The sequence below is a fragment of the Engraulis encrasicolus genome, chromosome 19 (genome assembly GCF_034702125.1).
Source record: "Engraulis encrasicolus isolate BLACKSEA-1 chromosome 19, IST_EnEncr_1.0, whole genome shotgun sequence".
NCBI classification, from domain to species: Eukaryota; Metazoa; Chordata; class Actinopteri; order Clupeiformes; family Engraulidae; genus Engraulis; species Engraulis encrasicolus.
The window spans coordinates 19,160,265-19,174,242 of NC_085875.1; the positions used below are offsets into that span (position 1 = coordinate 19,160,265).

At 45.1% G+C, this 13,978-nt stretch overlaps 2 protein-coding genes across 2 annotated transcripts; one reads left to right on the forward strand and one right to left on the reverse strand.

The window, feature by feature from the left end:
• Positions 1 to 6,215: 6,215 nt before the first annotated feature.
• pth2 (parathyroid hormone 2) lies at positions 6,216 to 6,787 on the forward strand. The gene is made up of 2 exons (XM_063184133.1): positions 6,216 to 6,319; positions 6,421 to 6,787. Exons 1-2 carry the CDS (start codon positions 6,216 to 6,218, stop codon positions 6,785 to 6,787), a joined length of 471 nt encoding a protein of 156 aa, XP_063040203.1.
• Positions 6,788 to 11,527: 4,740 nt separating this feature from the next.
• Positions 11,528 to 12,490, reverse strand: tmem121aa (transmembrane protein 121Aa). The gene has a single exon (XM_063224071.1). It carries the CDS (start codon positions 12,488 to 12,490, stop codon positions 11,528 to 11,530), a length of 963 nt encoding a protein of 320 aa, XP_063080141.1.
• Positions 12,491 to 13,978: the final 1,488 nt, after the last annotated feature.

Here is a 13,978-nt window from a genome sequence, read left to right on the forward strand (position 1 = left end):
ACTACAATAAAAAAAGCAACGCTGCCTGGCTCAACCTCAGGAAACCAAAGACAAGTGAACACTTCCTTCCCATTGGAGAACCTATGTTTCTCGCCTGGATCCGATCTGCATCACAAGCTGCTTTTGGCTCTTGGGTCATAAGAAGATAAATATTGTTGGATTTTTTCCCCCCTCTTGGAGCTAAGAGGCCTAAAAAGAGAGACAATCTGCTAAATCATCTCTTTCCGTTTGTGACTTTTCCAGGATGAACAAGGAATTAGGAATGTGTCCTCCTCCTGCGTGTGTTTGTATAACTTTTAATGGTCTAAACACAAACCCCCTCTTACTCCCTAGAAGGGAAGATCTTGCAGTGTTTACTTAGCTCGATGTTAAGAAGAAGTGGGATATCATTGGTTTAGTTTCAAGCCCGTTGCAGTCAAAGTCCCTCCACTTGTTTGTGTATATGGAGAAGGCCCTTTTCCAGTGGATTAGTACCAGAGTTCTTCAGGCGCTCATTGGGACAATGGTGTGACTAACGTGTGACCAGCATTCAGCATATGTGACTGCTAAGGGAATGAAATGGCAGTATTGTTCCAGTGCTACAGGAAAAGCTTGAGCATTCACAACATCATTCCAGCCATGACTCACCACCACCATGTCAAAGGTCTGTGAGATACACTCTGCCCTGTGGCCATCCTGTTCGTCAGCCAAAGCATGACTGCTCAGACATTACTGAATGAGAGCATATGGGGACTTTCCCCATCCCATCTCGTGGAAGATTCCAAACCTCATGAGGCTGACACTGCACACCGTGGTTATGTAGAAATCGATTGCCGAATGCCTACAGTACAACCACAGCTTGTTCTGCATCACCTGCTAAGCAATTTTTGCAAATTTGCATCAGTTTGTTTTACTGTGAATGTTGCACATTCATATTATTCCAGTTAATTTCACCTGAATAGCCCTGGTATTGTGTCAACATTTTGAAACGTATTTATCTATGAACACCTGCGTCATCATGCACGGTGACTCAGTGAACATGCACTTAGTCGTTTGGCAGCCATAAGCAATTGGCTGTAATTCCAAACAAGAAGGAAGGAATACGTTTCCTACACACAGTCCATAGTACACTGCTTCTGTCACTTATTTACTGTCAGTATTATTTTTTATTTCTGTTCCAAAGTGTTTTGATATTTAGTTCAGACAATGGCAGGAAATACGGCTCTAATTGAATTGTATTTTAAAAACATTAGGGTGCATAACGCCATGTAACTACAGCAAAAGCCATATTGCTTAAGCAGCCAGCCAGCCAGCAATATTGAGCAGCTAGCAAAAAAAAAAAAAAAAATGGCCGGAGTAGCCTACTGCTGGACTTGTATACTAAAAAGCTTGTTGCCTCTGGCCCTATGTAAACAAGTCATTTATTGAGTCGTTAAGAGAGGATTTTTCGCAGGAATAAGTGCAAAAAGGCACTCAAGGGATGAATGTGTGTTTTATGGGGTCTGACACAGAAAGTGTGTACAGGCAGATGGCACGGTTTACTAAATAAGTGTGTCACTGGGTGACCACCGTATTTTTTTTCTGTCACTATTAAGACTTTTTTCCCCTCATTTTTAATTAGAGAATGTATTCATTCGGTGGCAAGGTCACCAGTTATTATCAGAAGGGAAACAGCTTTTTAGTCGTGTCACACGACTCGTGTGCATCGACTCTTTGAGCCATTCGGTTTGTTGGAGACCGGTTTGCTTCTTGGAGGATTTGTGCACGGCATTTAGCATAGTTGCACAACATACTATCACCTTCTGACCACATCCCAAGTGAATGTTTCATCTTTCTCTGACTTGCTAATCTTATTATGTTGTGGCTTTTTTGTAAACATCTTATGACCATTGTCTGTCTGGTTTTTTTTTTTCAGCAAGTGAATGTCATACTGCGGGACAATGTGATGACATAACTATGACAAGGCAAGCTTGTTCTTTTTCTCTTGAGCTCAGGTGATGGTGACATGGTGCTATCTCTATGCCAAAGCCAGAGAAATCATTCCTGTTGGCAGCATTTGTGTTAAAAGGGATTTTGTTTTAAAAAAAATGTATGTAAATGTAAATGCTTTGATGATACAGACATTCGCAAAATAAATGACTGTAATTTCACACAATTTGTATTTTGAATGTGTATGTTTTTTTTTTAATTATAGTGAGTGGGGTTTCCAATTCGCTAAACCGTTGTGCTTTTGGGAGCAGGCTAATTGGCCTTAATCAGGTCAAATGGGCTCGGCATTCCCCAAAGAGGACTCTGAAAAGAGCTGCTCACATTCTTAAGTGTGGAGTTTTGTGTTGCCAGTGCTTGAAGAGTTGAGTGGGGAGCGTAGGTGGTCCCCTTGAAACCCCATCACAAAGACATCGAAGTGAACGTCACAGCGTTGACACACACACACACACACACACACACACACACACACACGACACGACACACACACACGACACAAACACAACTAGCACCAGCACAGCAGCGAGCACAGAGGAAGCGCCCACTTCCGCCTCATGAAACATGCACATCTAAAATTGGAGTCCCTGTGAGGCTTGTTGTGGTACAGCACAGGGGTTCAAAGAAGAAGAAAAAAGGGGGGGGGGTGCTGCGCTGCTTTGAGTTGTGTTGTGTTTTGTTGTGTTGTGTTGTGTTGTGTTGTGTTGTGTTTTCTGCCACCTGTCAAAAGAGGCAAAAGGCAGACTGGAGCATTTTCTTGGGGTGACAGTCACTACAAGGTACCTGTGCCTCACCTTTGTGTATTGTTGTGACGTTTTACAGAAAGATGATGGAGATATTCTGATGCAGATATACTTCATTGGCACATAGAAATGCACACAGTCACATGGCTTTTAACTAAAAAAAGTGAATGAATCAGTTTATTGGAGACATCAACCTGAAAGGTACTATACCTTACATACCCAATCTAAATTAAGTTGTGAGGCTGTGGCTTTTGCAGAAATTAATTTTGTTTGTTAAGTATTCTTCAAATGGTGTTTGAAGACACGTTTTGCTATTATATGAACTATTTCAAGTTCATTAAAGGGACATGACGTAATTAAAACAATTATGGTGTCAGCCATTCAAGCTAACAATATATTATAGGAACCAAGCTTTAGATATTCAACACCCACACACACACACTTTCTTTCCATCGTACATACACACACGCTCACATACACTGTCACCAAGAGAAAGAAAGAAAGAAAGAAAGAAAGAATGAAAGAGAAAGACAATGATCAAGAGAATGCGCCTGCACCTCTTTATCATGTGACCTCATCGTTTCCTGTCTTTCGTTCCAGTACGTCCATCCTTCTTCCTCTGGGCCCTCCCATCTCCTGCATCTCGCCCTAATGAGAGTTAGGACCTGCTTCTCTCTCTTTCTCTATCTCTCTCTCTCTCTCTCTCTCTCTCTCTCTCTCTCTCTCTCTCTCTCTCCCTCTCTCTCTCTCTCTTTCTTTCTCTCTGCTCTGTCTTTGTCTTGCTCCCAAGGCTTGCCACGGTGGTCATTATTTTAAATGAGTACCTGCCAACGTTAACCACGGTAACAAGAACCTGTGTGTGCTGATGAATGCCTCTCCGGATGGTGATGTCAGTCAGCCTACAAAGGCCCATTAGGCGCAGTCCTCTTGGGACAGAGAGCCGTGGCCCACACACTTGTACTGCTTCTCTAACTAAGAGCCCTTGGAAAACCCTGGATACATATACTATAACAGCTATGTACGTACTGTAGGCTACATCCATTTGACACACGACTGAAAGAGGAAGAAACACTTGTCAGGCAATTATTTCAGTCCGGGTTAATTGGGTTGGTTTGTTGAAACAATGACAGATTGGTTTAGTGAACTACATAACCACCGATATGTACTGTATTACAAGAGTTCTGTTTTGCGAACTCCAAGCCTCTGTACTGTTGTTAATTGAGATCCTATCTTGCTGCTACATTGTTTTATTGTGAAGACAGGAAGCCTTTCAAGCAGCAATGTATCCTCAAAGCGCATATGGCCACCAGACTTCAGACAATTCAACCCAGTTAAAACAAGCATTTATGGCGGAGAGAGGGGATATATTTAGGTTGCTTTCTTCGTCTTGGAATGCCCTGGGCGAGATTACACAGCCATCTCTTGTCAAAAAAAAGCTTGAACATGAGGTTTTTATTACAAATCCTTCACCAGCATTTTACAGTCACTGAAAATAATTTCCTAACCCTAAAGAAATCGCAATCCCAGGAAACGGTTTCCCATTGTATTGGCTCCAAAAATTGTGTCCTTACTTCAACTCGAGCGACTTGGACATTTGGACATGAGGTCACAGCTGGGGTTGTTAAGGGATCTCATAACAGACCATAATCACCTCGGACAAAGGCCATACGTCTTTCGCATACAGTATAGCGGGAAAACATCAATTTGATGTCAGACAGGTTTCCAACTTAACAAGATGTTTTCCTGGTTTTCTCCAATCCCCACAACTTGCGTGGGCAGGTTGGGAAAAATGTGAAAGACGTACAGTATATGCAACCGCAGACACGCACGCACGCACGCACGCACGCACGCACACACACACACACACACACACACACACACACACACACACACACACACACACACAAGAAGAAGAAGAAAACAAGGTCCCTGGATGCTTGTTACTCTCAACTTCCACTCAAGTCTACATCACAATCCTGGTGCTTTTCTTCTTCTCAAAGGTTCAAAGGGCAGCAGGAATGGGCGCCAGCCGGAAGAGGCTGAAAGCTCACTCGTCTCCTGTGTGTGTGTGTGTGCGTCTCTCAGCCTGTTGGTCATATTTTATTCCCTTTCACGCCAAGACATCATTAGACCTGGTGACGTCCAAGCTGGATGCCATCTTCTCGTCGTCTTTTGGCGCTTTTTTTTCCACCTCCCCCTATTCTGTTTGTGTCTCTATTTAAAGCAGCACAGGTATAACAGGATGTCCAACGGGTGTGGTTTAGCGATGCACTTTTGATGGTTTTTGTTTCGTGAGGGATCGGAGATTGACACATGGACTTTGATGGAATACTTCCTGCTGCCTACGTATCGTATAAAACGCCAAGTCGGAGAGACTGAAGTAGAAAGACTTGTGCAGAGCCCCAAAATACAATACACACCACGAACCACTTTCAGCCTGAATGTAGCACAGATAGGGAGATATAGAATCAGGTCCATAGAAAGAAGGGCGATCAACCTCCTTACATTTAAAATTATTGGCCCAGGGTATTGTTATCTTAGTGGAGTCCACTCTTGGATATGTCAACTTAAGTGCCCCATCAAGATAGCAAGATACCTTATTGATCGTGAGGAAATTGGCACACACACTTTTTTCCAGAAAGTTATCCTTTTCACGGTTCGCACGGTTTTCGTTTTCCAGCCCAGAAGACCAGCATTGAGGTAAGAAAGACAAAAAAACATTATGTTGATGTTTAAGTCATTTGAATTGTTTATATATTATTGCATTTATGATTTTGCTTTTCATGTGTCAGTAGGAATTTTACTGAGTAACAGTATGGTAATGAATGAAAAATACTAAAACTGTACATATTGTGTATAACATATTTTTGATAATGTTTTTTTTTTATTCATTCCATGTATTTATTTCTTCTAATCCCTACTTTTACAGAAAAACTGAAAACTAATTTATCAAAATACCTTTATTTAACATCAGTAAGGTAGTATTTGGAACATTTAGGTACCAACAATGGGAAATATGCTGGTTCAAGAGTAACCCTACCGTATGCCTTGGCAGCATTACCTTGAGTATGTATGGGCAGGCATGGGCGAGCTATTAGGAAGTCAGGCTTGTAGCCCGAGGGTTGCTTGTTTGATTCCCAATTTGGTTCTTGTTTTATTGGTTTGGGGGCAGTTGTGTGCACTGTGTGCCGTGGTGTTTAGACACAATGACAATAGCACTTCAACTTATCTACCGTGTGCGTGTGTGTGTGTGTGTGTGTGTGTGTGTGTGTGTGTGTGTGTGTGTGTGTGTGTGTGTGTGTGTGTGTGTGTGTGTGTGTGTGTATGAGAGAGAGAGAGAGAGAGAGAGAGAGAGAGAGAGAGAGAGACAGAGAGTGAGAGATAGACAGACAGACAGGCAGCAGCAACTCTGTTTTGTTTAGGATTATGTTTTCAATACTGCGGCCACAGTGGATGGTCTGTTCCTGTGTTCCTGTACTATATTGCTGACTGCATGTGTGAACTTTACAGATGGCTTACTTCAATTCTGCACGTCTTGCCCTTGTGCTGCTAGCCTTGATGTCTGTGACCCTTGTAACCTCTGGATTTCCCCAGCACCGGCTAGGATCTTTACGGTGGGCTGCATGATATTTGTTTTGCCTCCAATAGAAACAAAGAATAAATTCGATTTCAATTTCACTTTAACATCTGTACTAATTGTTATTTTTATGAACAGTAACCCCTCTGCTATTGGCCCGGATGATTCCAAAACTGACCAATGGGAGATGCACTACCCTTCCATATCGCTCCGTGATTGGAATATACAGATGCTCTCAGCTCCCTACTTTGGTTCAGCCAATAAGCGAAAGCCAGAGATTCTTGGTGGGGATGAGTGGGACCCTCTTAGCCAATCGCAATTGGAGGAGGAGGTGGCTAAGACTTGGATGGGTGACTGGATGGCTCAACCGGTGAATGAAGAGAAGAGGAATATTGTGGTGGCAGATGATGCCGCCTTTCGAGAGAAGAGCAAACTTCTGACAGCAATGGAGAGACAGAAATGGCTCAATTCTTACATGCAAAAGCTATTGGTTGTGAACTCATAGTTTTTGTTTGTTTGTTATTTTTGGATGGGATGCTAGTTGGCCAAGTGTGTGTTTTTTTGGGGGGATTAAAGCAGTTATTTATTTAAAGGCATTTGTTTTGGTCCTCTTTGCCTCAAATGACTAGAGAATGCCGAGACCTACTGTAGGCTATACACACACTCACAGACATTGGTGCAGATGTCAGGATTGGGGGGATGGGGTTGTATGATATTAAATTATGAAAATAGGTGTTATATGTTCAATAGCAAATAATTTAGCGTACATGTACATGTTTTAAGTCTGTGTGTGTGTGTGTGTGTGTGTGTGTGTGTGTGTGTGTGTGTGTGTGTGTGTGTGTGTGTGTGTGTGTGTGTGTGTGTGTGTGTGTGTGTGTGTGTGTGGAGGGGGGGGTCTGGTTTCTGCAACAATGCATACTCACATGCACATGTCCACCAGGTAATGATGTAATTATACAGTTATGTGACTACGGGAGGGAGCCCTCTAGCGTCAAACTGTCGCACATTATTTTCCAGTGGTTAAGCACACACATTTGAAGAGGTGGGGGAGGCCGAAGATAAAAACGCTGCTCCTATAACCAATAGCTTGACCTCTACTGATTTATAACCGCCCGCGAAAGCTGAAACATGGCGCGCTCAAAATGGAATATTTAATAAACTTATGGCTCCCAGAATAAATGAGAGCATGGCTAAATACAACAGCATGACCCCATTACTTACAGAGAACACGCGATTAATACAGCGAGCATCAGGTCATGATTAATGGATTATTCTCGCGCGCTACAAGACCTTGGTGAGGTGAACTAACGTTGTCTGCCATAGCCTGTTCCTCAGATGAAATATGACTCACGCGAAGAGCCTCTTTATGCGTCTCTCAAACAGGTGATTTTTTTTCTCCTTGAGTTAAAAAAATAATAACATTGAACACATCGTATGGCGCTATAATTTAACAGAATGGAACGTTCCAATCGTTGTGAAATAGGCTACTGTCAGCCATCAGAATGCCAGGGTCAGGAAAGCACAATAAGACAGAACATTCGTTCGCACCTACCATTACAAACCTTTTTCAGAGCAGTCTAGAGTGGAAGACGGTTAGAGAGCGATGACATAAGGTTGAATTGTGTCAAGGAGACCTCCTTCTGAGAGACAATTTCTCTTCAACTGCTGTCACAGGAGGCTGACTGACAGCCAGAGGTGAGACGAAATTCAATTGCTTTTGAGTTTGTTACTCTCCTCGCGTGTCTTCCAGTGAGAGTGCACGCGCGCACGTATGAGTAGCATCTCACCAACAGTGACGAGGCTACCGCAGTAGGCTACTACCACACATAGGCCTACTACATAGGCTACTACACTAACTACATACTAGTACCACATATAAAGACTGCTACGGCTGGACTGGTAATCTTGCATACAGGGTATTTCTCGGTGGCCCGACAGTCAAATTTAGAAGGGGACATGTGAAAATGACCCGGTCTTTTTTTTGGTCCCTGTCCAGTCCTATAGGCTACCATAATACAACATATGTTAGGGCTATTAGGCTACCTTAGTATAATACTCTTGCCATTTTTTGTTAAATGTTCCTTATAGGCACTGACTTGGCTTTTCAGAGTGTGACTGACGAAAACAAAATCATGAGTTGGTCTCTTGCGGTCTTGGCTCTGCTAATGGTACACAAGCATGAACAAAAAGCCGCAGAAATTTCACAAGCTGTCAGTGTGTAATATGGTTAGCTTCTGAAACACAAACATCAACATCATGGATCATGGATGGCACTTTTTAAATATTCCCACTATCAGCGATGGAGAACCACATAGATTGTAATCAGCGGTGTCAGCAACTTATTTCCTTCACAGCCACTAACTTATATTCTCTCTCTCTCTCTCTCTCTCTCTCTCTCTCTCTCTCTCTCTCTCTCTCTCTCTCTCTCTCTCTCTCTCTCTCTCTTTCTCTCGCTGTATGCTCTGTTCCTTACTCTCTGTCCCTCTCTTCCTCTTTCACTATTTATCTTTTCGTCATCCCATTTCTTAGCCCACTCTTTTCCCGTACTGTTCATCTTCACCTCTTCCCTCTTCCGTTTTATCTCTCTCTCCTTCCTCTTCTCTGTCTCACCCAATTTCTCTACTCTCCATGCCATGTCTTTACCCACTCTCTTCCCTCACTTTACCTCCTCATCTCTTCTCTCCTCACCCTCTCATCACCTGTCCCCTCTCTCTCTCTCTCTCTCTGCCTGTGCGGTAGCACCTCTGGGCTAAAGGTGTGCCTTGCTCTGTGTGTGTGTGTGTGTGTGTGTGTGTGTGTGTGTGTGTGTGTGTGTGTGTGTGTGTGTGTGTGTGTGTGTGTGTGTGTGTGTGTGTGTGTGTGTGTGTGTGTGTGTGGTGTGGGAAGCAGGGAGTGGAGAGAGGAGGAAGAGGAGAGGAAGAGGAGGCACTCAAGTGATGGATGAATGGAATGTGAATCGCAGAAGGCCCTATTTATCACCATCTCTGTCCGGGCTACTTGGCATCCAGACCCAATCAGCGGACGCTAAATTGCTTTCTGCAGGCCATTCCTCCCCTGCTGATACTGTTCCTGCTCCTTGTATGCTCCATCATTCCAGCCCCATGCCCCCCTTCATTTTTGTTTGGGGGGGGACAATAACTGCCCGGCCCCCAACCGTGTGTGTGTGTGTGTGTGTGTGTGTGTGTGTGTGTGTCAGCAGGTGTGAGAGGCAAACCGTGAGATCCCTCAATTTTGCAAGAGACAGAGGCGAGGCTCTAGGTGTGTAATGCCTGTGTGAGGTTTTCCACTTCTGTCACACTCCTCTCCTCTCCCCTCCCTTCCTCTCCTCCCTTTTCCTATCCTCGCCTCTCCTTTGCTCTCCTCTCCTCTGGTTCACTCTCCTATACTCTCTTTCCTCCCTTCTCTCTTCTCCTCTGCTCCCCTCTCCTCTCCTCTCCTCTCCACTGTTCCTCCCTTCTCTCCTCTGGTCGTATCATCCTTTTGGCTCTTTCCTCCCTTCTCTCCTCTCCTCCCCTCTTCTCTCCTCTCCTCCCCTCTCCTCTCCTCTGCTCTCACCTCCTCCCCTCTCCTCTCCTCTGCTTCGCTCTCCTACTGTATACTCTCTTTCCTCCCTTCTTCTTCTCTCTTCTCCCCTGCTCCTCTCCACTGCTCCTCCCTTCTCTCCACTGGTCGTCTCATCCTTTCGGCTGTTTCTTCCATTCTTTCGCTCTTCTGGGGCTTCATTTTCATGGAGGCAATGCAGCATAGGCTGGCCTGTGGGCGCTCCTTTCATTAAATGACCATGTTGAGAACAGCACAGCACAGCACAGCCTGTAAGGAACATTACCTTCGGTGGCACAAATTAAGCCTCTAGGCACTTGCTGAGATGTACGTACCGTACCGACGGTTTCATTAATTAACAGTTGGAACCAGGAAGCCGTTACAAGATCACTTGATGAAGATTTCTTTTTTTTATTAAACCATGTGGCAATATTGGCAATACCTTTCTGTAGAAAGGCAATACATTTTACACTGGAAAGAATAGTCGTAGAGATCTGGATAAAATAAACTATTAACTAAATCATAGTAATAATAATAATAATAATAACAATAATAATAATAATAATAATAATAATACAGTTGAATATATATGAAAAATAAATAATCAAGGAGTTTTCTAGATAGGTTGTATGTTTATCTGGTCTTTCACAAACTGCATTTTAATAATATTAAAAGTATTACCATTTCACTCTTTTCAGCACTCACACTCATTCGCGCACACACACACATAGAAACTGTCAGACATTGTGGTGACAACATGCATGCATTCAGACATATTTTTTGGTGTGTGCGAGGCTCTTCCCTCCGCTAACAATCACCTTCTAGACTTTTCCACCTGGAAACCAGTCTGTCAGTGAAAAAAGAGCCTCACAGCTACCCTGGAACCGTTTAACACTGTTTCGGCTGTCAGCAGTTTACAGAGTTAACCGGATTGAATCACCACTAAGTCCTTCCACCTTTACCCCCCCACCCCACAACCCCAGGGGCTATTTCCCGCCTATCCTTTCTTTAATCCCCCTCACCCAGCTTTTGCCTTTCTGTTTGCGATTCATAAGGTGTCATCTTGGCAGTGCCCGAGAAACATCTGATGGGGCAAGATACATCAGAGAGAGAAAAAAAAAACAGATTGAAAACAAACATCTTGTTTCTGCCGCACAGAGATTTGTCACAGTCCTGGATTAAACTGTGCTTTAAATAGAGAATCTCTCCATTCAAATTATAATTTGATCTAGGACTGCTGCAGCTAATCCCTATCCACGAAGGCAGTCCTCCACTATAGAAAAAAAAGGTTTACAGTTACAGAGGCTGGCTGCTAGAAGCTGTGTATTTTACACCCCAGTCCAGAGCAGAAAGATTTCCCCCACTTTTTTTTCTTCTTAAAAATACCTCTAAAAATAAGACATTTCTGTTCTGAACTTTGAGGCAATCCCATTTAGGCAGCGAAGAGCTATTCTTCACCCTTGAAAGACTGCCAACCAGGCGTCCTCCCCTGGCACAAATACATATTTACGACGATGTGTCTTACAAGAAAAAACCTCATCTGGTAAAAACAAGTCTCAACAGTCCAAGTACATCCAGTCAATAAGGACTGCTGGCTGCAGGTGTGAGTGTTGGCTGTAGACACTAGAAGATACAGAGAGCCGAGGAGGAGGAAGAGGAGGATGAGAGGAAGGAGGAGTTAGAAGGGGTTGTTTGGCCTCGTCCGTCACGTGTCGATGACCTCGGCGGGCGGCGAGGGTTCCTCGGGCAGGCTGGTGGTGGTGGCGTTGGGCAGCATCTGGTTGTGCGCCACCGAGTTCTGCTGGAGCTCCATGGCGATGCCGGCGGCGGGGTCGTGGTGCGGCGGCGGGAACTCCTTGACCTGCCGGCGGTACTCCAGGAAGGTGCAGGCCTTGGTGGCGATGGCCACCACGTTCTTACCGATGAAGATGGTGGAGACGCGGCTGTCCTGGAACAGCACCATGTTGACGCCGCGGATGACGATGGTCACGATGTTGATGGTCACCAGGCTGAGCACCGGGTAGAGCATCATCTTCTGCGGCGACACGTGCTCGCCCTGCACACTGATCTCGCTCAGGGACACGCAAGGTAGGATCAGCAGCAGGATGTAGCAGTAGAAGAACATGAGTCCTTCTGCCCAGATGGGCAGCCCCGTCCGCTGCGGCTCCCATAGGTTGGCCTGGATGTCCAGAACATCCAGCAGGTCCAGGGCCACCCAGAACAGCCGGCCCCGCATGTCCTCCTTCTTGCGGAAGGTGCGCACGTACTCCATGCTGTCCAGGGCCACCAGCACCAGGTACAGCCCCGGAACGCACACTGACAGCAGGAGCGTCAGCGCCTTCCGCGCCACCGTCTCTAGGTTCCGCCGGTCGGCCTTGTAGTTCTGGAAGACAAAGTAGAGCTTGATCTCCAGCACGAAGATGTAGAGGAACCAGAGGATCATGGCGTAGCCTCGCTTGGCGGTGCGCACCTCGGCGCCCACCCACACCGCCACGTAGCGCAGCACGATGAGGAAGCAGATGTCGCCCACCAGCACGATGATGCAGACCCCGATCTTCCTCGGCCCCTGGTTCTGCTCCACCAGGTAGGCGTCCATGAACGCCATGCTGGTCATGATCACAATGGTGGTCAGACACACGTGCCGCTTATCAGGCGGCGGCAGAACCATGTTTTTTTGACTTTCCACCGTTTAAGCGTCGTCAAACTTTGAACACCGCAACGACTCTGTCCTCGTTAAACTGACCATGAAAGCACCGGGTGGTGTTGTGTCAACTGTAGTTATTCCACTCGATCGTTCATGGCGCGTCAGAGTCCGACTGCCACCCTGTCTCTTTCTTTTGAAGTGGTCTATCCATTCTTGCTGCAGGGGAATCTACACAAGGTTTGAAGGAAAAAAAAATGGCTCAACTAAAAATGGAGGGAAAAGAAACAGGCTTTTGATGTCGAGTCTGGCTGGTGTTTTTTTGTTGTTGTTGTCAGTCCCTGGGGTGAGTGGGAACGTGCTGAGCATTAGGTGTGTTTGTGCATGTGTATGTGCATGTGAGGCGCTCCCTCAGGTAAGCTCAGCGTACTTCCATGGAGTTTAACGCAGGATGCAGTAGCCTTCCATTTTGTTTTTTTGTTGTTGTTGTTGCTGATTTTTTTTTTTCAAATCATGGTTTCCCGTAGCCCCCTCGCAATCTCCACGCTCATCCTGACCCACGCTTAACCGGCTCAGTGGTGGTCGAGGGTGTACATCCGTGCACTTGTAGCAGTATCAAACGCTTTTGATGGATAGCTGATCCCCCGAACAGTGACTGGGGTCATCGGGAGGGGTCAGCTCTCCGAGATTGAGAGCATGGCGGGAGGATTAGATGTGTCAGGGCCACCTGGGTGTGTGTGAATGTTTGGGCAGGGGAGGGTAGGGGGGTAGGGAGGTGTGTGTGGAAGGTGGGGGCTGTCAATGGAAGTTTGCCTCTCAGGTCTCAGAAGAGTGCTTGTGTGTGGTGTAGGTGCACTCAGACACATCCACCGGGGGCATCCGGAGACAGGAGGAGACTCCACCGGCTGTCAGTCAATGTCAGGCAGGTGAGCAAAACAATCCTTCCGCTTGGTGTCTGGATCTGTCGACTCAGTTGTGTGTCCTTTTCTATGAATCTGAAAAAGATTAGGAAAAAAAGGAAAATGGTGAGCTTAGAAAAGGTACATAGAAAACCTGTCTATAGTGATGTATTTTTGTTTAGTGACACTTCATTTTACAGGTTCTATTTCAGTGTGTCTGTATGCATGAAAAACATAATGCACTTGCATACCTAACCCTACAGTCCAAGTATATAATGTCACATGCTGTGACATAATTTGTTAAAAATGCACCTCATAACTGTAACAGGGACTTTAGATTAAGTGTAACCTTTTGTTTTTACCTTCCCTTACAGTATTTCATGAAGAACAACAGGGGGCAGTAGTGAGCTGTGAGACATTACCAATACATCATGGACTACTTATTCCATTCGCTTTCCCTTGAATGATTCAACACTTGCGGTCAACAAAGTGCTTGTCGGCACTTAATTAGACCAAATAAACATAAATAATGTAAACATAATTACACGACAATTACACTGTGCCAAATTTAGCCCCTTGCCTGGCCTGGCCTGGCTTGGCCTCACTTTTAGAATAA

Coding starts and splice junctions, on each gene's coding strand:
- pth2 (XM_063184133.1), top strand. CDS start 6,216: ATGGCTTACTTCAATTCTGCACGTCTTGCCCTTGTGCTGCTAGCCTTG. Junction 6,320..6,420: donor CACCGGCTAGGATCTTTACG/GTGGGCTGCATG, acceptor TTTTATGAACAG/TAACCCCTCTGCTATTGGCC.
- tmem121aa (XM_063224071.1), bottom strand. CDS start 12,490: ATGGTTCTGCCGCCGCCTGATAAGCGGCACGTGTGTCTGACCACCATT.